Source organism: Mustela putorius, unplaced genomic scaffold, assembly GCF_011764305.1.
Source record: "Mustela putorius furo isolate JIRA1106 unplaced genomic scaffold, ASM1176430v1.1 tig00000997_pilon_pilon_pilon, whole genome shotgun sequence".
Classification (NCBI taxonomy): domain Eukaryota; kingdom Metazoa; phylum Chordata; class Mammalia; order Carnivora; family Mustelidae; genus Mustela; species Mustela putorius.
Window position 1 is genome coordinate 83,207 of NW_025421527.1, and position 25,486 is coordinate 108,692.

Here is a 25,486-nt window from a genome sequence, read left to right on the forward strand (position 1 = left end):
GCACAGCTCTGGTTTCTGCAGACACCAGCCATTTGGTAAGGTCGGTGCTCTGCACCCGCAGGAGGAGGCTGCCACTGCCTGTTAAGTCTGTCCAAGGGTCTGGTGCAACATTAGGAAGCTTGTGGGAGCTGTGCACCTAAACTATGTTCTCCAGCTGTCAGCCGACAGCGACTATTTGAGCTCCATTGGCCTGATGACTTCATATTGATAAGTTGGCTCAGAAGAAAGGGGTGATTTTTTTTTTTTTACACTCCCTCATGCTCTGGCAGAAATAATCATAGCATTCCTATGAGAACATGTCCTTTTAGCTATAAGATAAACAAGACAGAGTCACCGCTCTTAGAATGGGAAAAAACCGAGGAAGGTTATTTAGTGTGAAGAAATGCTAAGGGTGGTGAGCCCAAGAATCATCGGGGCATGAAGGGTGGAGAAGTTGTCTCAGCCCATGTTGACAAAGACAGTGGAACACAGGCTGATTCTGGAAGGATGAGCAGTTGTTGGCCAAGCGGTGATGCACAGAATTGGAGGGTGCGCTCTGGGCGGACACCATAACGCTGGCCCTAACACCCGGGGGAGAGCTGGGGAGCGGAGAAGAGTTGGGCAAACATGGGAAGTAACTGGAATGCCTGTTAAAAACACCAGTGACCGGGCTCTACCACAGATGTACCGGTCCAGAAGGAGCAACCTGGGAATGTGTATTTTTAATCAGAATCCCCGTTTTTGATCAAGAAAGTTTAGGAACCACTGCCTTAATCTGGGGAGCCATTGAAGGGCTTCAAGAGTTGGGGGAATCCGATCAGAACAGGATTTTTACCTCCGTTAGGACGATGGAGCATGAAGGCAGGAAGATCGCTGTAATAGATTCCACAAGAGACTATGAGGGTCCCAAAATGCTACTGACGATGGGTATGAAGTTCAATGACAAAATGTAAGAGATACTAAAGGTGTTAGAGGGGAAGGACTTAACTGACTGCGTGTTGAGGGTGAGGGAGAAGACCTAGAGGTCTCCGGCGTTTCTGATGCAGGTCAATAGGGGGATGCGCTATTCCCGGGAGACAGAATACGGTTAGAGATCTCCTTAGCTTATGAGCAACTGGCCGTTCTGTAAGCACTGTCTTCTGGTCATCTGTGACTGGGCTTACCGAAAGCCAGCGTTGTTAAATGTGGCTGGAATTTTAACTGAGTATGGGCAGTCACATCCCATCAGTGGCTGGAGAAGCAGAGGGAAGACTGTCATAGTTCTAGTACCAGCAGGAGGAGGAGGAGAAGGAGAATAAAGCAGGCACCTCTTCAGAGCAGACAGGAAGAAATCAGTCAGGGAAAGCACTGGCACCTTCCCAGTTCCTGCGTCCTACCTGTGTGACACTGGGCAGCGCTGCGCTCTTGGACGCCATCAACTCAACTTTGGCCTTATAAAAATGCTTCTGGGTTTTGTTCTGTTCAGCTCCGCTAGTACTGCTTTGCTATTTGCAATATAGGCATAAAGACAGCCACATTGGGTTGGGGACACAGGGAGATTCTCGGTATCCATGGGACATTCAAATGGACTCATCTAATAAGATGTTTGACATGTGAGTTTGGTGCACAAAAAAAAAAAAAAAAAAAAAAAAAAGGATGAGTGGTTGGGATGAAATAAATATCTGCTTGTGTTTGGCATAAAAGTTGAGGCTGAATAAGAATGGCTGTGGTCATCTAGATAGATCATGAGGAAAGAGATAAAAAATATAAGTTATCTAGCACCCCTGGGTGGGTCAGTTGGTTAAGTGTCTGCCTTCGGCTCAGGTCGTGATCCTGGGATCCTGGGATCCAGCCCCGCGTGGGGCTCCCTGCTTAGCAGGAAGCCTGCTTCTCCCTCTCCCACTCCCCCTGCTTGTGTTCCCTCTCTCCCTTGTCTCTCTCTGTCAAATAAATAAACAAAATCTTTTAAAAGAAGAAAAAAATACATATAAACTATCTAGACACTAAAGTGACTGTAGAGGAAAGTTAAAGCCTTGTTATTTCTGAGGGAATAGAAATAATCCTTTGGGTGTTGTGGCTAAAAACAGAACTTTTCATAACTCTTAGAATTATTAAGTATAATTAAGGTCTATTAACATTATAATTAATCTAATAATACTAGAAGTAATGAGTAATGACAGACATTATTAGAGAGAAACCTCCACATGGAATTTCACAAAAAAGTATTATCCCAGAAGAATACCCCTGCTCAGGCCTTCCATTTCCGTCCAGGAAAAATCAACAAACTTGGACAACTTCGATGACCCCATCACCCCCTACCCAGAATGCAGACATTCAGGATGTAACACAACTGACTTTGCTGAAGAAACTGGGAAAGATTTCTTAGTTCAACTACAAATGGGACCAGAACGCCTCAGTGAGTCAAAAACTTGACCGCACCTCATAAATCAGCGATGGCCCTGGGATTTCTGTCTGGGACGATTTCCAAACATGTGTAAAGTATTATTTGTCACATAACTTTGTGCAATAAAAAGTTTATTTTTTTGTTAAGTGATCACTAGGACATTTGTCAATTATGATGGTTCTTTGGATCCTACTGCTCCTTCCTTTTCCTCTTAAGAGTCACACATTCCAATTGGAATATTTTTTGGAAATTTGGGCCCTAAAACACATGCCATTCCTCTGCCCCCAGATCCATATGTAGTGACACAGTAAACAGATGGGAAGGGGGCACCTGGCTGGCTCAGTTGGTGGAGCCTGCAACTCCTCATCTCAGAGTTGTGAGTTCAAGCCCCACATTAGGTGTAGAGATTACTTAAAAATTGAAAAAAAAAATCTTGAAAAGAAAGAAGACAGGAAGGAGGAACGCCTGAGTCACTCAGTGGGTTGAGCCACTGCCTTCGGCTCAGGTCATGATCCTGTGTCCTGGAATTGAGTCCCGCATTGGACTCCTTGCTCAGTGGGGAGCCTGCTTCTCTCTCTGCCTCTGCCTGCCACTCTGCCTACTTGTGCATGCTCTTGCTCTCTGACAAATAAATAAATTAATTAAATATTAAAAAAAAAAAGACAGGAAGAAGACATACTCTATTTTTTTCTAAATTTTCTTTGAGCATGGAACTTAAAAAATATAATTAGAACAGAATCTTAAATCTATCATGGGTCTATACATCGTTAGCAGTTAACATTAAATTTTTGAGGTACAGTCTTGGAGAGAGTTGGTTAATGTTCTGTATATTTATTATTTTGTCAGGCATGTTCAGGTACTCAGTAACCATAATTCTGCTTTCTTCTTCCAATGTAACCGAGGAACACAAACAACGACACATACATTCTACTCAGTATTATTTCCCCTAAGCAAACAGACTTTTTTTTTTTAAAGATTTTATTTATTTATTTGACAGAGAGAGAGAGATCGCAAGTAGGCAGAGAGAGGCAGAGAGAGGAAGGGAAGCAGGCTCCCCGCTGAGCAGAGAGCCCGATGCGGGGCTCGATTCCAGGACTCTGGGATCATGACCCGAGCCGAAGGCAGAGGCTTTAACCCACTGAGCCACCCAGGTGCCCGGAAACACTTTTAAAGAAGTGTTAGCATTTATTAAATTGCAAGACTTGGGACAAATTTAGTTATACAATCCAAACCAGTTTTCCTCAAAGTGCTCTGCAGAACATGAACATCCCACAAATTTTAAACATACATTGAAGGGACACCTGGTGGCTCAGTCGATTGGGCATCCGACACTTGGTTTCAGCTCAGGTCGCAACCTCAGGGTCATGAGATCAAGCCCCACATCAGGCTCAGCACTCGGCGTGGCGTCTGCTTGTCCCTCCCCCACTGCTCCTCCCTCACCCGCCCGCTAGTGCGCACTCTCTCTCTCTCAAAACGGTAAATAAAATCTTTAAAAAAATAGACCTTAAATACCAAAGAGTATTGACTGGGTCCTAGGTGGGGGACGGGGGAAAGGTTATGAAAGACATTGAGACAGTGGAGAAAAACTGGATATGGGCAGTACACTGGGAACTTCCGTATCAACACCAAATTTCGAGGGTGTGCTAAGGATCGCGGTTACAGACAGCAATGTCTATTTGTCTATTCGCAGAAAAAGCATTCTGGAGTCCCTCGGGGTCGAATGTCATCATACTTGCAACTTTCAGATTGTTCAGAAAATAGGTTACGTTTATCTACAGTTATAAATGGAGACGAGCAAGAGGTAAATCATGCAGCCAAACGCTAACGACAGGTGAGTCTGGGTGAAGGGTCTGCAGAGACCAGCTCTGCTCTCCGTCCAGATCTTTGTCTTCTGCACAAGACTGCTCCGAGGAACCCAGAAGAAAGCCTGCAGTGCCTCCAGCTTATTCAACACACGATGTTGTCATCCTACCCTGCTCCCCGAAGCTGCTCCTGATACCATGCGGCATCCGGGAGCTCCAAGAATAGTTTGGAAAATGTTGAACTAAACCCAGGAAGCCCTTCTCTGGTGTTGGCTTGTTCAATTCCTGCTTCCCTGATCTTGGGCTTTCATTCTTAAAGATGAACCTTCACAGGCTTGATCCTTGCTCAAAAGACACTTAAACACATTTGTTTGTTTTTTTTAAAGATTTTATTTATTTGACAGAGAGAGATCACAAGTAGGCAGAGAGGCAGGCAGAGAGAGAAGAAGGGAAGCAGGCTCCACGCTGAGCAGAGAGCCCGTTGTGGAGCTCGATCCCAAGACCCTGAGATCATGACCTGAGCCGAAGGCAGCGGCTTTAACCCACTGAGCCACCCAGGTGCCCCTTAAACACGTTTTTAAAATGCACTTAAACATATGGCTTGCCTTTTTCAGCAACACCAGAAAGTATTAGGCATATTGGGCTTCCAAGAAGCTCTCTCCGGCCATGTCTGTCCAGTCAGTTGATCAAATGTGTTAGCAACCTTTGTAAATTGCCCATTTTTACCTAAAACAGTTACTTTTTTTTTTCCTTAAGATTTTATTTATCTAAAGAAAAAAAAAAAAGATTTTGGGACACCCAGGTGGCTCAGTCATTAAGCATCTGCTTCAGCTCAGGTCATGATCTCAGGGTCCTGGAATCCAGCCCTGCATTGGGCTCTCTGCTCAGCAGAAAGCCTGCTTCTCCCTCTCCCACTCCCCCTGCTTGTGTTCCCTCTCTTGCTGTGTCAATCTCTGTCAGATAAATAAATAAAATCTTATAAATAAATAAATAAACAAATAAATAAAAGGTTTCATTTATTTGAGAGAGATTTCGACGTGGGGCTATTCTGCAATTTTTAAAAAATTAAAAAAAAATTTTTTTATAAACATATAATGTATTTTTAGCCCCATGGGTACAGGTCTGTGAATCGCCAGATTTATACACTTCACAGCACTCACCATAGCACATACCCTCCCCAATGTCCATAACCCTACCACCCCCTTCCAATCCCCCTCCCCCCAGCAACCCTCAGTTTGTTTTGTGAGATTAAGAGTCTCTTATGGTTTGTCTCCCTCCTGATCCCATCTTGTTTCATTTATCTTTTTCCTACCCCCGAAACCCCCCACGTTGCATCTCCACTTCCTCATATCAGGGAGATCATATGATAGTTGTCTTTCTCCAATTGATTTATTTAGCTAAGCATGGTACCCTCTAGTTCCAACCACGTCATTGCAAATGGCAAGATTTCATTTCTTTTGATGGCTGCATAGTATCCCATCTTCTTTATTCATTCATCTGTTGATGGACATCAAGGTTCTTTCCACAGGTTGGCTACTGTGGACATTGCTGCTATATTCAGGTGCATGTGCCCCTTCAGATCACTATGTTTGTATCTTTAGGGTAAATACCGAGCAGTACAATTTCTGGGTCATAGGGTAGCTCTATTTTCAATTTTTTGAGGAACCTCCATCCTGTTTTCCAGAGTGGTTGCACCAGCTTGCATTCCCACCAACAGTGTAGGAGGGTTCCCCTTTCTCCGCATCCTCGCCAGCATCTGTCTTTCCTGACTTGTTAATTTTAGCCATTCTGACTGGTGTGAGGTGGTATCTCACTGTGGTTTTCATTTGTATTTCCCTGATGCCGAGTGATGTGGAGCATTTTTTCATGTGACTGTTGGCCATCTGGATATCTTCTTTGCAGAAATGTCTGTTCCTGTCTTCTGCCCACTTCTTGATTGGATTATTTGTTCTTTGGGTGTTGAGTTTGCTAAGCTCTTTATAGATTTTGGACACTAGCCCTTTATCTGATATGTCATTTGCAAATATCTTCTCCCATTCTGTCTGTTGTCTTTTGGTTTTGTTGACTGTTTCCTTTGCTTTGCAAAAGATTTTTTGATCTTGATGAAATCCCAATAGTTCATTTTTGCCCTTGCTTCCCTTGCCTTTGGTGACGTTCCTAGGAAGAAGCTGCTGCCACTGAGGTCGAAGAGGTTGCTGCCTCTGTTCTCCTTGAGGATTTTGATGGATTTCTTTCTCACATTGAGGTCTTTCATCCATTTTGAGTCTATTTTCGTGTGTGGTGTAAGGAAATGGTCCAATTTCATTTTTCTGCATGTGGCTGTCCAATTTTCCCAACACCATTTGTTGAAGAGGCTGTCTTTTTTCCATTGGACATTCTTTCCTGCTTTGTTGAAGATTAGTTGACCATAGAGTTGAGGGTCTATTTCTGGGCTCTCTATTCTGTTCCATTGATCTGTGTGTCTGGTTTTGTGCCCGTACCTTACTGTCTTGATGATGACAGCTTTGTAATAAAGCTTGAAGTCTGGAATTATGATGCCACCAACTTTGGCTTTCTTTTTCAATATTCCTTTGGCTATTCGAGGTCTTTTCTGGTTCCATATAAATTTTAGGATTATTTGTTCCATTTCTTTGAAAAAAATGGATCGGATTTTGAATAGACTGCTTTAGGTAGCATAGATATTTTCACAATATTTGTTCTTCCAATCCAAGAGCATGGAACATTTTTCCACTTCCATTTCTTTGTGTCTTCCTCATTTTCTTTCATGAATACTTTATAGTTTTCTGAGTACAGATTCTTTGTCTATTTGGTTGGGCTTATTCCTAGGTATCTTATGGTTTGGGGTTCAATTTTAAATGGGATTGACTCCTTAATTTCTCTTTCTTCTGTCTTGTTGTTGGTGTAAAGAAATGCAACTGATTTCTGTGCATTGATTTTATATTCTGACACTTTACTGAATTTGTATACAAGTTCTAGCAGTTTTGGAGTGGAGTCTTTTGGGTTTTCCACATATAGTATCATATCATCTGCAAAGAGTGGTAGTTTGATTTCTTCTTTGCCGATTTGGGTGCCTTTAATTTCTTTTTGTTGTCTGACTGCTGAGGCTAGGACTTCTAGTACTATGTTGAATAGCAGTGGTGATAATGGACATCCCTGCTGTGTTCCTGACCTTAGTGGAAAAGCTTTCAGTTTTTCTCCATTGAGAATGATATTTGCAGTGGGTTTTTCATAGATGGCTTTGATAATATTGAGGTATGTGCCCTCTATCCCTACACTTTGAAGAGTTTTGATCAGGAAGGGATGCTGGACTTTTGTCAAATGCTTTTTCAGCATCTATTGAGAGTATCATATGGTTCTTGTTCTTTCTTTTATTAATGTGTTGTATCACACTGATTGATTTGCAGATGTCAAACCAACCTTGCAGCCCTGGAATAAATCTCACTTGGTCGTGGTTATTCTGCAATTTTTAATAAGAATTCTTGACTATAAGGATGGACTGACTGTAAGGGAGTCTGTAACGCATAATCATTAAACCATTTTCAAATTCCATTTTCCATGTATTATACCTATTATGTGCATTAATTAATTATATTTGTGTTTTATAAATTACATACAATGTCTATACTATGCTTCATAGATTTACATAGGAAATAAAAATAATGCTCAGGTCAATTCAAAGGAAAGGAAGTGATGACAGCTGCATATTGAAATACCCGCTAACGCAGATGGCTCCCAGAGTTAGAAGACCCAGCAAGACGTCTGGGAGAGGACCTGTGAACAAACCGGTTCAACCGAGACTGTAAGGCAGAGAGGCATATTACTGATGTTTTTGTGGGAAACTATTCAACAGTCCAGAAGGAAAAAATGACTGCTTTATAATTAGAACATCTATATTGTTAAGACCACAATTCTTGAGAGATCAGTGATAGATTAAGGAAACTAAAGTTGAGAATTTGCCATAAACTTTTGAAGATGAAGCTCAAAAATGCATTTCTGGGGCACCTGGGTGGCTCAGTCGTTAAGTCTGCCTTCAGCTCAGGTCATGAGCTCAGTCTGCCTTCAGCTCAGGTCATGATCCCAGGGTCCTGAGCTCAAGCCCCGCATCAGGCTCCCTGAAGGGAGCCTGCTTCTCCCTCTGCCTCTGCCATGCCCCTGCTTGTGTTCTCTCTTTCTGTCAAATAAATGCATAAAAAATCTTTTTAAAAAATTTACCAAAAAATTGCAGAATAGTGAAGTACAATTAAAACACCCCATATTTGTAAATTGGAAATTTGCCTAGCAAATTCATGTTAAGAAGGGACTCCAGGGGGTGCCTCAGTCAGCAAAGTGGCTGCCTTTGGCTCAGGCCATGATCTTGTGGTCTGGGAGTGAGCCCTGAGCCCCACATCAGGCTCCTTGCTTAGTAGGGAGTCTGCTTCTCTCTCTGAATCTCTCTCCCTCCACCCTTCCCCACTGCTCATTCTCTCTCTCACATAAAATCTTTTAAAAAGGGGGGGGGGGGGGGGGGGGAGGATGAGGTCTCTAGGACTTTGATTATTCAGATATGCAATTTTATGCAGAAGAAAATGTAAAAGGTGACAAATGAGCTGTTTGAAAAGATTAACAGGACTCCACCCCCCAGATAAGATGCGGGGACAGAGAACCGACTGGTGTTTTGGTCAGAGGCTCAATACACAGCAAAAAGCCGTGAATCTGTAAGTAGGGGCAGCTTCGCTGGAGGGAAGGTACAGTGTGAACAGCAACAGAGACAGGAGATGAGGTAGGACTTACAGGTGGAGCCAGACTCTGAAGTTTTAGGTGCCAGTCTCAGGGGATTGATATTATTTTGAAGGCAAAGGCGGGGAGGGAGCAGCATGACGGGGCTCCTGCTTCATCACGCAGAGTCAGTCTAGGAAGGCGAGCCGGGAAGCACCGGAGATGGGACTCGGGGAGTCCGTACGGAGCTGCAGCCCCAGGGACGGACCAACGGCTGGACGCAGTGGTGCGAGAGGACGGGCAGGAAGAGAGATGGGAGTCCCGGGCTGACCGGAGGGGTCGAGCAGGGGTTGTTGCCGCCAACCCGAGGAAACAAGACGCCCATTTCCCCAGCCAGACAACGAGTGAACGCTGGGTACCCTCCCCTCCCCACAGCCTTGCTGTGAGGACGAAGTGTGTGAAGAGGGCGCGGAGAGGTGACACACGAAGCGTGTAGTACACAGACTGGCACAAAGTAAGTGCTCAGCCTGTTCTTGTGATTGTGGCAGCCCTCGGGGAGAAGGGCGAGCTGAGGACTCCCAGGCAGCTCTTCAGTCTGGCCTCCTTCTGAGTTCAGTCCTAGCCCAGTGCGTCTCCGGCAGAGGTCCCCATGCCACCACCAGCCGCAGCGTCACCTGGGAACTTGTTAGAAATGCAAATCTGCAGGCTCCCCAAGAACTACAGTCATAAACTAGGGCTGGGGTCCAGCAGTCTGTGATCTAACAAGCCCTCCCAGGGGACCCTTCACTCGTAGAGGAATTACGGATTTAAACATTCCTTTTCTCCCGTCTGAGCTCTTGAAACAGCCAGAGGGTGCACCTCGCCAGGCCACCTTTCACTTGAACTGCTTGCCCAGACCAGACCAGTCTAGCCCAGTCCAGAGGCTTCCTGAAAACACGCCTCTCCCAGACACAGCGGTGTAGGACTACCACCTCTTGAGTCTTATGAGAAACTGGGCAAGTGTATGTTCCCTGCCTGGGCCTCACGCTCCACTTTACACCACCTAGACCAGCTCCATCATCCCGCAGATGCTCCCAACCGAGGACTGTTCACTGATGCTACTGAACCTCCCAACCCATTTTGTTCTATTATAAAATTGATACCACAGAAATACCAACACTGTCAGAAATTAAATCACTTATCACTTGATGAAAGCCTTCTTCCAACTTGATGAAAGAACCGAGATTAGAACACGAATCTCCCAACTATGAGTTCTGGTTCTTTTCATTAGATAAGTCTGTTTCTACAGCATCAAGAACGTTCATTCCAAAATAAAAAGTTACCTATCCGTATTGTCAGTCTGATGCCCTACTTCCATCCATGAAAGACCGTATTAGAAATGGATGGTTGAGACCACACGGAAATTTTTCAACAATAGTTTTTCATAAAAATTAAATCATAAAATAACTATACTTACCTGTTATCTAACTTGGAATATTTACACTAACTGCAGGAACAGGTGAAATGAAAAAAACACCTCGTTTATTTTTAAGCTTTATTTTATCACCCTTATGAAACACACATCAGAAAGCATATCAACAGTGCATCTTATGGTAAGTCAGTTTACAACAAAACTGAACAAGGCCATTGTGTTTACAGAAAAAGTTTTCAGCAAAAAACTACACGCAATACAGTCCATTGAAACGCAGTGTCCATACTTTTTAGGTATACTTAGGTATATAGGAAAGTGAAAAATAAAAGTTCTTTGCTAGTTAGCAAGAAAAAAACAAGTTTAAAAGACTTGAATAGGAATCGGGAATTTAGGGATTTCAGAAAAAAACTTATTGGTACTGATACACATCTACATTTATAGTCCCATTTAGTTACTTTAAAAAAAAAACAACAACAACAAAAAGTCACAAACAAGAAGACATCACCAAGAACAGAGAGCCATAGTGCCAAGAAATGCCAAGACCAATAGGCTATTGAAAAGACTGGTAGAAATGTTACAGACTATTCACTAGGTACTGTAATATTCTTGTAGTTCTGAGGTGAAGGTAAACCAACAGGAGACAGTACTCCTTATAACTGGCTTTGGTTTTGAGTGATCTTTCACATTTTTTCTGACCAGACCTTCTTACCAAAAACATAGCAATTACATGTTACTGAGGGAAAAGAGTAGATTTTAATCCTCACAACCAACCTCTCCAGTGCTGATACAGGAAGCCATGAGCTGTTACCATCTACTGATCATAGCTAGATTTCTAAGAGTGATCAGAAAGGTAACAAAGATGGAGCCCTTTTTGGGAAAAAATTTCCCTTCTACCCCAGATTGGACACTGTTACGAGGATATAAAGGAATGTTAAATCACTGAAGATTTTCTCAACCAAGAATTAAGAATGAAAGAGTAAATCCTGCTGGAAAAGATACAACAGCTTTACACTCTGCAAAGTAAACATTCTACAGAGATGCAGCTTTAACTTTCTTTTTAATTATAATAAATAAACACTACTTACTCCCATAAGGTGCTCAAAAACTCTGCAGCAAGTGCATATGGAAACCCACTGTACCCAATGTGCAAAGGGAAATTCGGAGATGGCTAAACCCCAGTTTCTTTCTGATCCCGGATTTGCATGAGTGTTGATGCACAGTAAACACACAAAAACTGGAGTTTAAATGTTTATTTTAAAAATTTAGGTCAAACTGAATATGGATACCTAGTCTGCTTTGATAAGCTCTTAAAACGATTTTCTGGGGAAACCACGATGAGGAATGTGTCAGAAAGACAACATTCGATGCTTCAAGTACCACGTCTGGATTTTTACAAATAAATGAGCACTTTTTGATCAAAAACTAGATGGAAGATTACGAATACCAGTAAGGAAGCGGTTTTCCTCCCCTCACCTCTCTATTTTGACTTTTCTTTTTTCTTTTTTACTCTTAAATTTGGCAGACTTCTGACAGCCCATGCTAACGAAATAATACAGCCATCCATAATTCCAATAACCGAAGCAATTCTATGTCCATATGCATGATCTGGAACACCTCACGTCTGCTCTCACACAATCCTGACATCGTGAATACCAGTAAGAGGGGAGCCTAAAAGGGGAAGCCATCTGCAACTGGGGGGGGGGCAAGTAACTACATGTAATTTTCTCGCCAACAGTCAAGAGTCTAACAAAATAAGCTCTTTTCTGCACAACAAGGATTGATGGCTGGTTAAGGCAAGTAAGATAGTATGCTTTTCTTTGCCTCTAAACTAAAATACTATGATCCTAGGTACAGTTTCTTTTAGGATACTGTGGAAGCTACTCTTGTTTAATGGGAAATCACACTCAGGCAATTATCTGATAAGCTTCCCATGAATTCCAGCATTTATGGTGACATAAAAAAAAACCGCACAATTATGACAACAGTCTGAAAAGCACAAACAGAGTGAATCTAAAACATCAATCCTCAAAAGCCATGTAAGGAACAACAAAAGTGCTAAGCTGTAGCAAGATGAATAAAAACTTTTCATCAGGAAAACAAAGGTTGTATAAACCTTGTATCTTATATCCTGAAAATCACCTTAATTACAACCTATAAAATATACAATCTCCTACATGCTCTCTGGTTTATAGGTATTTCTTTTATAGTCCATTTCCCCTATAAAATTGCAGCAAAAATAGTTAAAATTGTTCACCTCCTTCTTAAATATCCACAGTACTTGTCGATTACGTGTCACTGTGTCTACCTACTGGTCATCACCCAATTTTAAAGAAAACTGACCAATAGCGAGGAGGGAGAGGCGGCTAAAATAACCCTGACATCCTGCGGTGTGAGGCAGAGAAGCAGCTAACCTTAAACAAAACGAAACAACTTGTTTAAATTTCTGGGGACTTTAAAATGAAATATACATGTCCCTCTGTAACTAAGAAAATGTAACTTATCCAAATATACCACAAGAGGTCCAGAAAAGAGACTCAACATCTTTATATTCACCAAGAAAGCTTACTGGCGATACGAACTTGGGAAGACTATCATCTCAAGTGAAGGTGATTTATTGAGCACCTTAAGAAGAAATGGAAATTCTCTTGAGCTAATGATGACCCAAAGCTGGTCTGTGTGTGACCACATCTGCCAAGAAATAAACAAATTCTATCAGAGAGCCAGAGTAGTAAGATTGGAAGAAGGAACCTAGTACTGAAAATGGAACTAGACCCCAGGAAGAATTAGATTCTGCCAGATAACTCTGGCTTTCCATCAAATGTAATATTGGGGCGGGGGGGGGGGAATCAAATATGAATAGTTTCACACATATAAAATAAAGGGAAACAAGGGAAATTTTGGACTTTTATACTATGTGACTTAATCCAAAAGTTATTCCAAGGAAAAGGCAGAGGTGCAATAAATTATCATCTGGGAGCTTTCACCCAAATGAGTTTTAATATTTTCCAGGAAACACAAGGCACTTGCTTAAATCTTTGACTGTCTCCACAGCCACCGGACTAAAATTTCGTCAGCCACGATGCCCTCTGTACCCTAACCTGAACGGTACCAGCTAGCATGTCCCCTTGCACAAAGCTCTCAGTGAAACACACAGTTACTGAGTGTCTCCCCCAGAGCCTCACCCAGTAACTATGATATTATAATCACCATCGGTTACTATGGTGCTGATTTTTATTAAATGACAAAAACTAAAATGTCATGCTGCCGAGTCAAACTGATGGCAGAAATGATCAAGTTGGGACGTAAGACCTAAGAAGAAAATGATAGAAGAGTGTTCCCTGCACCGGATGAACAAACGTGAGCGCTCAACCTCGGGCGGGCATTTACTCCAGCAGGGTAACTGATGCCCTCAGCAGGGTGAAAGCCCGGGGCATTAAAATAGAAACACACCTTATGCCCAGAGTCTCTCTTCAACTTCCTCTCCATGGCAGCACTGTTTCTGGCCGCATTCCTGATCACAAATGTGCTCAGAGACTAAAATATAATGTAGAAGGCAAGTTAAATAAGAATTCAAGGATTTTTTTTTTAAAGGTTAATTTAACGTATCCCAGCATGCTTTAGCAGCTGAAGTACCGAAAAGAAGGCAATCCTTGTCTCAGTGAAAACAAAGGAAAGGACAAGTAAACTGCATTTATGGTTTTGTTCTAAAAGCAGCCAGTTTTGGCTCAAGGCATAGCAGGGAGGGAGTTTCCCCAAAGAGCTGCGGTACCGATGGCCACAAACCAAAGGAAGACGCCCAGTGGTAGTAAGTGCAATCTCTTACTGCCAGAGGGTTACTGTTTTATTCTCCCTTTAAAATGCAGCCAACAGTTGCTTGGAGGTGCTGCTTTCTTTTACTGAGGTGTCCAACTCGACTTGCTCTCCTCGAAATAGGGCATCCGAGTTTGGAAAGTGGCTAGCTAGTCACCTCCTCCGGATGTTTCCCAAGAACCAAAGATTTCCTATAGAATAAGCAATTTATAGGTGTTTCCTGGGCCAATAAATGTACCATGACGAAACCATGGAATAATGAGAAATTGGAAAGGCAAGAGGGAAGGAAGCACAGATGTTAACAGAGGGAAAGAGAAACTACCTGAGAGAAAATTTGTCCCAAAGAGTAAGGTTTAAGTGACAAAAACCCTCGCCTCTTTCCCCTGCCTCTCAAAAAGAAAATTCCTAGGTTTTAGTAATTAAGGAATTAAAATCTCTGTATATCTGTTTCACCCTAAAGGCATCATAAAAATTACATCTTCTGATAATATTTGGTTCGGGTTTGAGAAACTAAGATTAAACTTCGCGTAATATCAGAGGAGCGGGGGAGGATCTGCAAATGTCTTCTTTGGTGGTCATGGGCTAAAAGCTGGAAGATCACCATTTAAATCACAGGAGGCATCTTGTTTCAATTCTGTGGCTTTAATATAAAATTCTGAATTCAATGCATGGTTACTTAGGCTCATCAGTTAGTCCCTTAGTTCTCTTAAAATCTAGTTAGCATCTTCTGTAATACAACTCTACAGTGTTAAACACTACATACAGGTATGACTACAACAGCAAAGAAGAAGACAAAGAATGCTGTGAAATTCAGCATCAAGATGCTAGCAGCACACTGCATCCCTAAGCTCAGAAGCCTACCTGCAGCTCATCCGTCAGGGTCTTCTCTTTGTAGGGGTGGGAGGGGGAATGAGAGAGGGACACGTGCGCGCCTAGAACACCTGCCCTGGAGAAGCACTCACTCGTGCTCTGTGTTCATCTGTACACACGCAAGAACCTGGTGTTTCTAATCACCCTGGGAGCTGTCACCCCTACAAACATTGATGTTTCAAGAAAGCTTAGGTCTCTGGAGTACTGGTTATCCTCTCTTGAATTGTTTTTTGAACACATACCGGCTAATCAACTTCGGAGAGGGCCAAAACGAGAACTAACAGTTCTTCCTCCTCAGGGCACATACTAGACACAACTTTCCCTTGGAGACCACGCCACAAGGCCTTCTGGCAACTCATAAATCAGCCTCCTTACACCAAATCTGGCTTCATAATAAATAATAAGGGAGTATCCTGAATGATATAACTGTAAATACCTCAACTGTCAGATAGTCATTGTCTGAAAAGGGTAAGATAATTCATCCTCTGAAATGTGAATTCCTACTTGGGCTCTCAACGACCTGCGCGGCACACATTTCAAAGAAAGACTCTATGAGGAGGCTTCCAACAGGGAAAGGTATAAAAGGCTTTTTCCTTAGGAAAAACAAAAAAAATGAAGACTTTCATTTAGATAAGGAAATTAAAAAAAATTCATAACCTGTTTACAACTTATTTTTTTGTATAATCAGTGCTTTATAAAGGTTTCCTAAGTTTTAAACCTTTGAAGTCAATCTACATGAAGTGGGAAGAATCCGTAATTACAATTCCTAAAACCCTATCATCAACCCATGTTCACGAACTCACACACACCAGCATCCTGGGCTCAGGGACACAGCAGACTGCTGTGAATCCTTCTAAGAATTCTGAGTTTTTCTTCCTTTCTACTTCCATCTTATTAGAGCTACACTTTTCTTAACTTCCCCGCAGTCAGAAGTCTGAGCACCTTCAGAGTAGCTGCTCTTCAGCCACACAGACGAGACGCCGTGGAGGAAAGGGCAGGACAGAGAGAGGAAAGAAGAAAAAAACAACGAATCCTGGACTATTCACTTTCTCTTTGCCCATTTTTTTCTTTTCCCTTCACTGAACATCTTGCTTTTTGGCCATTTCGATTCCCTTCATTGTAGGCAGAACTCTATCTTGAGAAATCTTGCAGTGATCCTGGGAGCTTCGGTACAGAAACGAGCTGATACAGGGTCTCAAGGAAATGAAAGGACAGGGCGGTCTTTCGCTTTGTTCCAAGCGCTTGAAGAGAGTTTCAGTGTGACTCAGTCTAGACTCATCAGTTCTGAGCCTCTCAGGAATGATCTATTTCTCATTTACATTCTATCAGACACACCAACTCTCAAACATACATCCTAAATCGGACAGATACGAAACATCTAGGGAAGAGAGAGGTGGAGACTGCATTAGCTCACAAGATTCACACGATAAAGCACGCGGACTCAGATCTTCTCTAATCTCTCATATCTGCACACTCACTCAAGCATACGTACTAGACATAAAAATTGTGCAAGATCAAGCATCAGCTTTCTATTTGAAAAGCCTTAATTTAAAAAAAAAAAAAAGGAGATAGGCTCACTGCAGTTTCTTTAAAGGAATATTCAGTACTACAGTACTCCTTTAAAAAAATTCATAACTCAGTGTGAAGAACACAGTAGGTCATCGCTGCTTGACGGCTACTTAACAATGACTGGGAGCGTCCAGAGCCAGCTGTGGAGATCTGGGATGAGGAAGAACTGCCCGACAGCGTAAAGGAACGATCCGTGACGGCCGTCACCAACTCTTACCAAATTGGTTGATATTCACTATGACATGATATTACTCATCCTTGATCACATGAAATAATTAATATCCTTTTAGGTTACACACTGAAGAGCAGCACTTGCCCTACTGCACAAAAAAAGGGTTGCCCGTGTGGATGCTCTAAAACCCCTCAAGGTATAGCTGAGAGGTCTTGTCCTACTCGGTGCCAAATGTTTGCAATGCAGCCACTGCTCAACTGCACATTAGTAGGATTAAATAAATGTACAAAGTATTCCCTTAAAATGGTGAGGGGGTACTTCTGCATTCAGATATAGAATACAATCACCCAGGAAATGGAGGAGAAACAGGGAAGAGTCCTCAGGTTACTGATTAAAGCAAAGTTTGATACAGATATCCCCTCTTGTAGGCACTCAGCGGGTAGAATGTAGCCACAACAAACTTCCCATCAAACATCCTTCCAGTCAGTAATTTCTGAGCAGCTTTGGAATCACCAGCATTTGCATACTCAACAAAGACCTGTAAGAGGACAGAGAAAACAAAGTCGGCTTCATTTCCACCAAGACTGTTCCAGAACAGGGCTTTTCCAACTTTAGTGTACACACAAGTATCTTTTGGGGACCTTGGCACAACGCAGACTCAGTTTCAGGAGGTCTACCGTGGGCCTGAGTCTCTGCATTTCTGAATCAACTCCCAGGCGATGCCAGCGCGGTTGGTCCACAGACCACATTTTCAAGGAGCAGGATTAGAACAATTCCTTTACAAGGTTCAATTCTGAAAAATCCATCGAAGACAAGTCGAGTGAAAAATGCACACCCACGGGCCATGTTCTTGCAGGAGTGGTGAGCAGCAGTGGATGCGTGCCAGAGACAGGGCCATACAGCATGGGGAACAAATGCACTCCACCGTGCCTTGAAGACAGTCCGCCCTCTTAGAAGAGGAAGGAGGAGAAACTACCAGTCAAGGTTACCGGATTTTATACCTACTAAAGACTCGTAGAAGCCTTAACTACTGTGAAGAGTAAGTTTAAAACTAGGTAAAATCTCCGTTTCCAGAGTATCTGAATTCTGACCGGAGACAGGCAGAGGATACAGCGTAATAGGTTATGCTCTTTTTGTTGATCTAAAGCCAAAGTTACTAGGAGGGAAAATCATTTTAAATGACTTGTCCTCAGTTACCCATAAATTTGTAAACCAGAAAAAGAACGGCCTCATCTTTCTCAGTTACGTGCTCATCTGAGATGCCAACAGTCTTCAAACTTGGGTGCCAGCATCCTAGACACTCGGACTTTCAAAGGGAAGCAAAAACAGATTGTCTGAAGGAAACCAATTTTCAGATTTTCAGCTTTTACTTGTACCTTCTCTTAAAATCGGATGCACCCAGAAGTTCGAGGCAAGAGTCTCCTTTTTCATTTCCCCTTTCGTGGGAGCCATTCTCCCACTGATAAAATTATTTCCAAAGGGTATTAAAAACCTCCAGGGTATGAAAAGGAAAGACAATTCCAAATACAGCACTCTTTAAATGAATCTTCCTTCATTGGTAAACAAAGCACTACTCGCTGCCTGCTCACTCCCTGTCTTCCGTGAGTATTTCTGTTACGGATTATGCATGACGTCAGGCCTCTGATACTCTGATCCGGGATGGAATTTTCTGAATTCCTGGGGACTGTTAAGTGGAGAGGTGACAGACTCTCTTCCTCTCCCATGCCATGACTATTCCCAAGCTACGTGTTCCTCATGTAGAGATCATCCAGCACTAAAAATTGCCCTGATTTTCATATGTATAAAGCTAAGTGGGGATTTTTAGCTATTCTTAAAAGCCACCCTTAACTGTGCTATTAGCTGGAGATAAAAACACTTCCAAACGGCCAACTCAGTACAGTCAGTCAGGCTGTTTACTGTAAACCGAACAGCATGGAGAAAATGCTACTGATACCATCCAGTGATTTCTTTCAGAGTATGCAACTTCACGTAACAATGTAGGTGAGACCTATATTATATCTTAAAACCGGACTCTAACCAGTCAATGCTTGTTTTATTCATTTTAGAAATACTTAATACTTTATATCCCCTTTTTTACAGAAAATGAAAGTATATGCTGGCTGCAGGACCAGTTAGTTCTACCAACCCTATGTTGGTAGAACTTTTTCACTGACTACAAAAGAGAAGTTAGAAGATGATGCCCAGTAAGAAGAATGAAGCTCTTTCTGAAATTTTTTTTAACCTGATTCTAAATGACTTCTAAATCCATACACCAAAGTTCAACGAGAAGACACGCACTTATGGAAGGAACGCCCTGCTCTCTAGCACGCTCCTCACTTCATAGACAACCCCCAGTTTTATACATTATATCATTCCAAACAAAAGAGGAGAAACATTTTTATAATTTACAATGAGATTAAATAATTTAATCAGTTTAATCGTAACTACTTTTGTAATTATGAGATCCATTCCATAATTCTTGTTTTCAGTGATTTTTAAAATATTCTTTAAACAAAAATCCACAGCATTGTTGATTTGAATGGAAAATTCAAATGAAGACTGACTTTGCCAACAGACATTTCAATAACCTGGAGAAGTTAAACCTGTGAGCACAAGTTCATCGGTTGTTTTCATTCTCCTCTAAACGTCAAGGAAAGCTTCTTCACATAGCAAATTTCCTCTTGCTGATGAATATTTATTTTTGTATTGTTTGAAACCGGGGTACTTCTATCCCGAAAATATTCCTTCTGTTTCTCTATTCTATGTCTTCTATTTCATACACACGGTTGAGGTTAACATCGGGTCAGATCATGTTAGTCCTTCATTCAAAGTCTTCAAAGATCTTTATCTTTCCCTCTCAGTTAGAGTAAATGCCAGTGCTGTCTCGAGTCCCTCAAGGTTCACCTACACCACCTCACCCCTGGGAGCAAATCCACCACATCCCCTCTTTCTCACTCTGCTAGAGTCACACTAAGCCTTTCAAACCCGCCAGGCAAACTCACGGCCTCTGGGCCTGCTATCCCTTATGCCTGGACCTCTTTTCCTTATCTCCTTCATACTTCCACTCCAACGAAACCTCAGTATGGCCTTCCCCACCACTGACATGCAACTATAATCTTCCCTACCAGGCACTTAAGAAACCTCTTCTCCTGAGACCTTCCCCCCAGAGCACTTATCACTATATCCTTGTGCCTATTTTGATCACTGTTGTATCAGGGCCTAGAACATAACAGATGCTCAATAAATACCAGCTGACTAAATAAACAGCAATTATGCATATAGTATGTTGCCGACACTAAACAAGGTAAATATTACTACTACATTGGTAATAACTTTTCACTAAGATTAGAGTGAAATTTCTTTCATTTCTTTCTTCAGTTGCCAAGCATTTTCAAAATACTGAACCAAAGGAGAAAATAACAATCCACAATCGGAGGTGATTTCACCCACCAGGGGGCATTTGGCCGTGTTTAGAGATACTTCTGATCACCACAACTGAGAAGGGGAGTGGGGGGAGGGGCTCTCCAGAGTGGAGGGCAGCGACGCTGCTAAATACCTAGAACACACATGACCGCTCCCACAACCAAGATATTGGCTCAAAGGTCAAGAGTGTCAAGGTTGAGGAAACCCTAAATAATACAATATTCTGTTCCCAGAAAAGTAAAAATACTACAGATAAAAGAAAGATCTTCAAAAGAGCTTTCAAAGATTTCTCTAATATTCTTTCCCCCAAAACTGAGACTCATGGTTCTCGCTTGTACATTTCAGAGACGCAAGCACTAAGGTTCATCACCACAGTCAGTCAGTCACACTGGGACCAGAGCTCCGACTGCAGGATTCTGTCAGCACACTTTCCCTCTTTAAATTAGCACCGATGATTCCATTAAAATGAGAACCTAACCTAAATGGTTTTCTAACTCTCCTTAATTAGAATAAAAGTAGGCCATAATATTTCTGTAGCTGACATGACCTGAATTAGCATATGATATGGTTGGTGTCACTTTTCACAATGGCTCAAAAGTAGAGAACACTTTTTAAGAAAAAAAATTCTAACCCATATAAAAAGCATGCATATTACAGAACCTTGAGGGGGGATGAAAAGTACAAGAAAATAAAAACAACCATGATGCAAAATTCATCATTTCTAGCAACATTTTCGTGTACTACAGAACTAAAACATTTGCTCAGGATTTTAGTAACCTCTGAATAATTCTGAAACTATAGAAACATTCACTTACTTGTCCTCTGCCAGGATTTTCCTTTGGAACAAGGAGAGATACCACTGGTCCATATTTTTGACACTCCTCTTTTACATCCTCTACAACATCTGATTATGAAAACACAGAACAGTAACCGCTTTGCTGTAATTACCAAGCATTCATTATTTAAAAATTTTAAAGTACCAAATAATTCAGGAATCCATATCTAAGTAATGAGGTCACTTTCTACATCATCTAAAATTAAGCTTAAGAATAATATAAATTCAATGCATCTAATAATTCTGTTAAATTCAATACTTTAAATAGTTAATATTCAAATGACCCCCCCCCAAAAATGTCTTCTTCCCAGTTTTCCAACTGCCTCTCTTCCTCTCCTTGAAGGCAACAAACATTATCAGTTCTTCTGCGTCCTTCCGTAAATACTGTAAGGTTATACAAGCAAACATAATCATACATGCTTTTTTCTAAGTAAAAATTCCAATCTCGCTTTTTCTTTATTAGTACATTGCATCTTGAAGATTCTTGAATATTACTGTGTGAAATTTTCCCATTTGTTTTTATGACTGTGTAATAATTTCACCCTATGAGTGATCAATAAATTCTCCACTGTGTCTCCTACTAAATAAACTATTTCCAATTTTTTTGCCCTTATAAATACTGTAACAGATAAATCTGTATCTATCTCATTTCACTTATGTATTTCCAAGTTGACTCTAGAAGTGGAACTACTAGGACAAAATGAATATAAATTTGTAAGTTTGTTAGAATTACCAATCTGCCTTTCATAAAGTTTAGCAATTTAAACTCTCTCCAATGATGTGAAATGTATTTTGAAAATATTCTCCTATACTCTACCAGTAAGAGGGTTGTCAAACATTTTCACCATCCACATTAGGTAACAAAGATCTCATCCGTACAGTTTCAGTGAGCATCTATTTTTAAACTTGGTTCTGTTTTAGTCCATTCACCACTCTGCTCTCAGACTACTCTTACAAAAACCTCAGTCTGACTATATCACTCTCCTAGTCCAATTTTTTTAAAGATTCTATTTATTTATTTGACACACAGAGAGAGAGATCACAAGTAGGTAGAGAGGGGGAAGCAGGCTCCTTGCTGAGCCAAAAGCCCAATGCAGGGGTCGATCCCAGGATCCCGAGACCATGACCCGAGACCATGACCTGAGCTGCAGGCAGAGGCTTAACCCTCTGAGCCACCCAGGCTTAGCTCAGAGCTAAGATGGAGAAATGGAAGCACAGGGCAGGACTAGAAAGAGCAGATGGAAAAAACATGCTGGGAAAATTAATCTTGATTAATTCAGGAAAGGCTTATGAAAGTGAAGGAGTCCAGCGGGCCCAAGGAATCGTCCTCACCTAAACAGGCTGCTCGAACAAGAGGCCACGGACTGAGTGGCTTCCGTAACAGACACGGACTGGGTGGCTTCTGTAACAGACATTTACTTCTCTGGTCCCCAGGGCTGGAATTCCCACAGCGAGGTACAGGAAGATTCGGTGTCCCATGTACCTGGCAACTTTCTTGCCATAACCTCACGCAGCAGAGAGAGCTCTCCTGTTTCTTCATCTTTTTAAAAAGGCCCCAGCCTCAGCGCCTGGGTGACTCAGTGGGTTAAAAGCCTCTGCCTTTGGCTCAGGTCGTGATCCCAGAGTCTTGGGATCGAGCCCCCGCATCGGGTTCTCTGCTCAGCGGGGAGCCTGCTTCCCCCTCTCACTCTCTGCCTGTCTCTCTGCCTGCTTGTGATCTCTGTCAAATAAATTAAAAAAAAAAAAAAAAAAAACCCTTAAAAAAAAAAAAGGCCCCACCCTCAGGACATAACCTAGTCCTATTAAATCCTAAAGGCGCCAACTCAAAATACTAGCACACTGGGGACTGGGACTTTGCCACATGAATTCTGGGGGGACATATTCAATCTACAACAGGAATTAAAAAGTGAGATCCTTTAGAAATCATGTAGTTCAATATCCTCATATATAAATTAAGAGAATAGAGAAACTTATGAAACAATACATCTATTCTACTTGCAAAAGACATAAAATACAATTTAGGAAGCAGTTACCTTCGTATTCCTCTTCGTTCTCCAGGTAATCATCATCCAGCACATTCAGTAGTCTTAGCACTGGAGTAGGAAGCATCACCAGGTCTTCAATATGAGGGGCTGTTAAGGTTCATCGTAACACGGTTAAATGTAAACTCAACCAAAATCAATGGATAAACACTAGGCAAAAGAGCCTGGGAGTGCAACTGAGCTCTGATGTCTTATTTGACTGTAAAACAACCAAGGAAAAATAAAGATGTATGCAACTTACCAAAAGGAATGCTAAAGAATGGGCTGCATAATGCCATTTCAGCAGGAATCCTTCTGCTTGGATCATCATGAAGCATGCTAAAACACAAAACGTGTATCTTTGTAATTACTGTCAAATTCTGAAAATGAGGGGCACCTGGGTGGCTCAGCTGGTTAAGCAAGCGTCTGCTTTCAGCTTGGGTCATGATCCCACGATCCTGGGATCGAGTCCCACATAAGGGTCCCTGCTCAGCAGGGAGTCTCCTTCTGTCTCTCCCTATGCCTGCCACTCCCCCTGGTTGTGCTCTCTTTCAAAATTAAATAAATAAAATCTTAAAAAAAAATCTTTTGAAAATGAAACTATTAAAGAAAATTAAAATGTCTAAGTGTTCATCACAACATTAATTATATTAGCATGGTTTACTGAGCCATTTGGCTACAAAAAAATATAAAAGCTTTCTTTTTTTCTTTTTAAGATTTTATTTATTTGAGAGAGAGAGAGAGCACAAGCAGGAGAGAGGTAGAGGGAGAGGGAGAAGCAGACTTCCAGTGGGCAGGGAGCCTGATGCAGGGCTCAATACTAGGACCCCGGGATCATGATCTGAGCCAAAGGCAGACACTTAACCGACTTAGTCATCCAGGTGCCCCAAAGCTATTTCTAAGTAAATGGTTCAGTAATTCATGATACACACCTATGGCACAATATTATATTTTAAAATAATGTTTCTGATTAATAAATGCAACATGGGAAAGTCATCCATACTATATAACATTAAGTGGGGGAAAAAAAAGCGCTAGATAAATTTAGGTAATCCAAATTAAAAAAAAAAAAAGATGACAGTGATGAGATGATTTCTGAATTCTATCAAATCCCCCTACAACAGCACAACTTGGTAACAAAATCAAAAACCCATGGATGACGTTTACCACAAAACTAAGCAACCCCAATAAATACCAAAATACAAGAGGCTAGGAACAAACCATCATAGCAGTAAGTCTTGCACCATATCGACATCTGTGTGGAAGGAAGCAGAGAAAAGCAACAGACGATCTGATGAAGCAGAGAAAATAACCCAAAATATCCAACAGGTACTGACTGGAAAGCCCAGTAAGTCAATTGGAAAAAATCAACTGTAACTACAAGGGGGTATACATTCTAATTCCAAGTGAATGCAAGAAGTCTGTAAAACCTGAAGGGGTTGGAATAACCCAGAAATGATGACTTCTCAAAATGAACTAGCTAAAGCTCCCTCCCAGGGCAAAGTCCCACAGAGAATGTAAATGTGGAAAACAGAATCCAAATTGAGTAGGATGTAGTAAATAAAATTAACACAGAGAGAGAGAGAGAGAGAGGTAGAGAGAGAGACCAGGAAAAAGGAATGGAGGAGAAGAGGCAGAGATTTCAGAATAAACCTCCCCCCCTTTTAACATTACATAAAAACAGGAAGAGCCCTCTACAATTAGAAAAGCTATCCGAACTACACCTTCTTCTGTAAGTTTAGAAAATGAATTTCATATAAAAATGAACCACATAAAAAGTATTACTAACAAAATTATTACACAAAAGACAAAACTGCAAAATGATAGCCCGAGGCAATGAACGCATGCCAGAAAGACATGATAAGAACACAGATGGACATGATAACCTACTGTTTCAAAATGAGCAAACGATATTTTTTAAAACGATAAAAGATATGAGAAATCAAAATTAGAAAATCTCAATAATTAGGTAATAGAACTCCAGAAAGAATTAGAAATATAATAAAAAATCACTTCATAAAATAAAGCTACAAGAACTTGAAGGATGAACAAATACAGCAATAGCATCTCAAAGATAGACAGAAGGTGGAAAGGAACATCTTTAAAAATAAAAAAGAAACAGGGACGCATGGGTGGCTCAGTTAAGTGTCTGCCTTTGGCTCAGATCATGATCCCGGGGTCCTAGTATTGAGCCCTGCATCAGGCTTCCTGCCCAATAGAAGTCTGCTTCTCCCTCTCCCTCTGCCCCTCTCCTGCTTGTGTGTGCTCTCTCTGTCTCTGACAAATAAATAAATCTTTAAAAAAATAAAATAAAAAAGAATACAAGAGATTTAAAAAAATTCAAGAGAAATAAGAATAATGAACACTGTCAAAGAAAATCCAATATACGTATAATAGGAGTGCCTGAAGGAGAAAATCAAAGCAAGAGAATACTAAAAAGAGTAATTTAAGAACACCACCCTAAAATAAATGAGCAAAGAGATCTGAAACTATTTTCCTGACCATATCAACCCAGA

At 41.4% G+C, this 25,486-nt stretch overlaps 1 protein-coding gene across 2 annotated transcripts in view; it reads right to left on the reverse strand.

Annotated features, from left to right (window-relative positions):
• Positions 1 to 25,486, reverse strand: part of UHMK1 (U2AF homology motif kinase 1) — a 52,436-nt gene that overhangs the window by 18,644 nt on the left and 8,306 nt on the right. Inside the window, exons 5-8 of one of the 2 annotated variants that reach the window (XM_004751411.3) lie at positions 23,233 to 23,309; positions 22,983 to 23,081; positions 20,930 to 21,018; positions 10,380 to 17,229 (exon numbers count right to left, since the gene is read on the reverse strand). In XM_004751411.3, the coding sequence (XP_004751468.1) occupies positions 17,083 to 17,229; positions 20,930 to 21,018; positions 22,983 to 23,081; positions 23,233 to 23,309 (412 nt within the window). In that variant the 3' untranslated portion in view covers positions 10,380 to 17,082. Of the gene's footprint in view, positions 1 to 10,379; positions 17,230 to 20,929; positions 21,019 to 22,982; positions 23,082 to 23,232; positions 23,310 to 25,486 lie in introns of those variants that run through there. The other variant, XM_045086549.1, reaches the window with a different exon arrangement.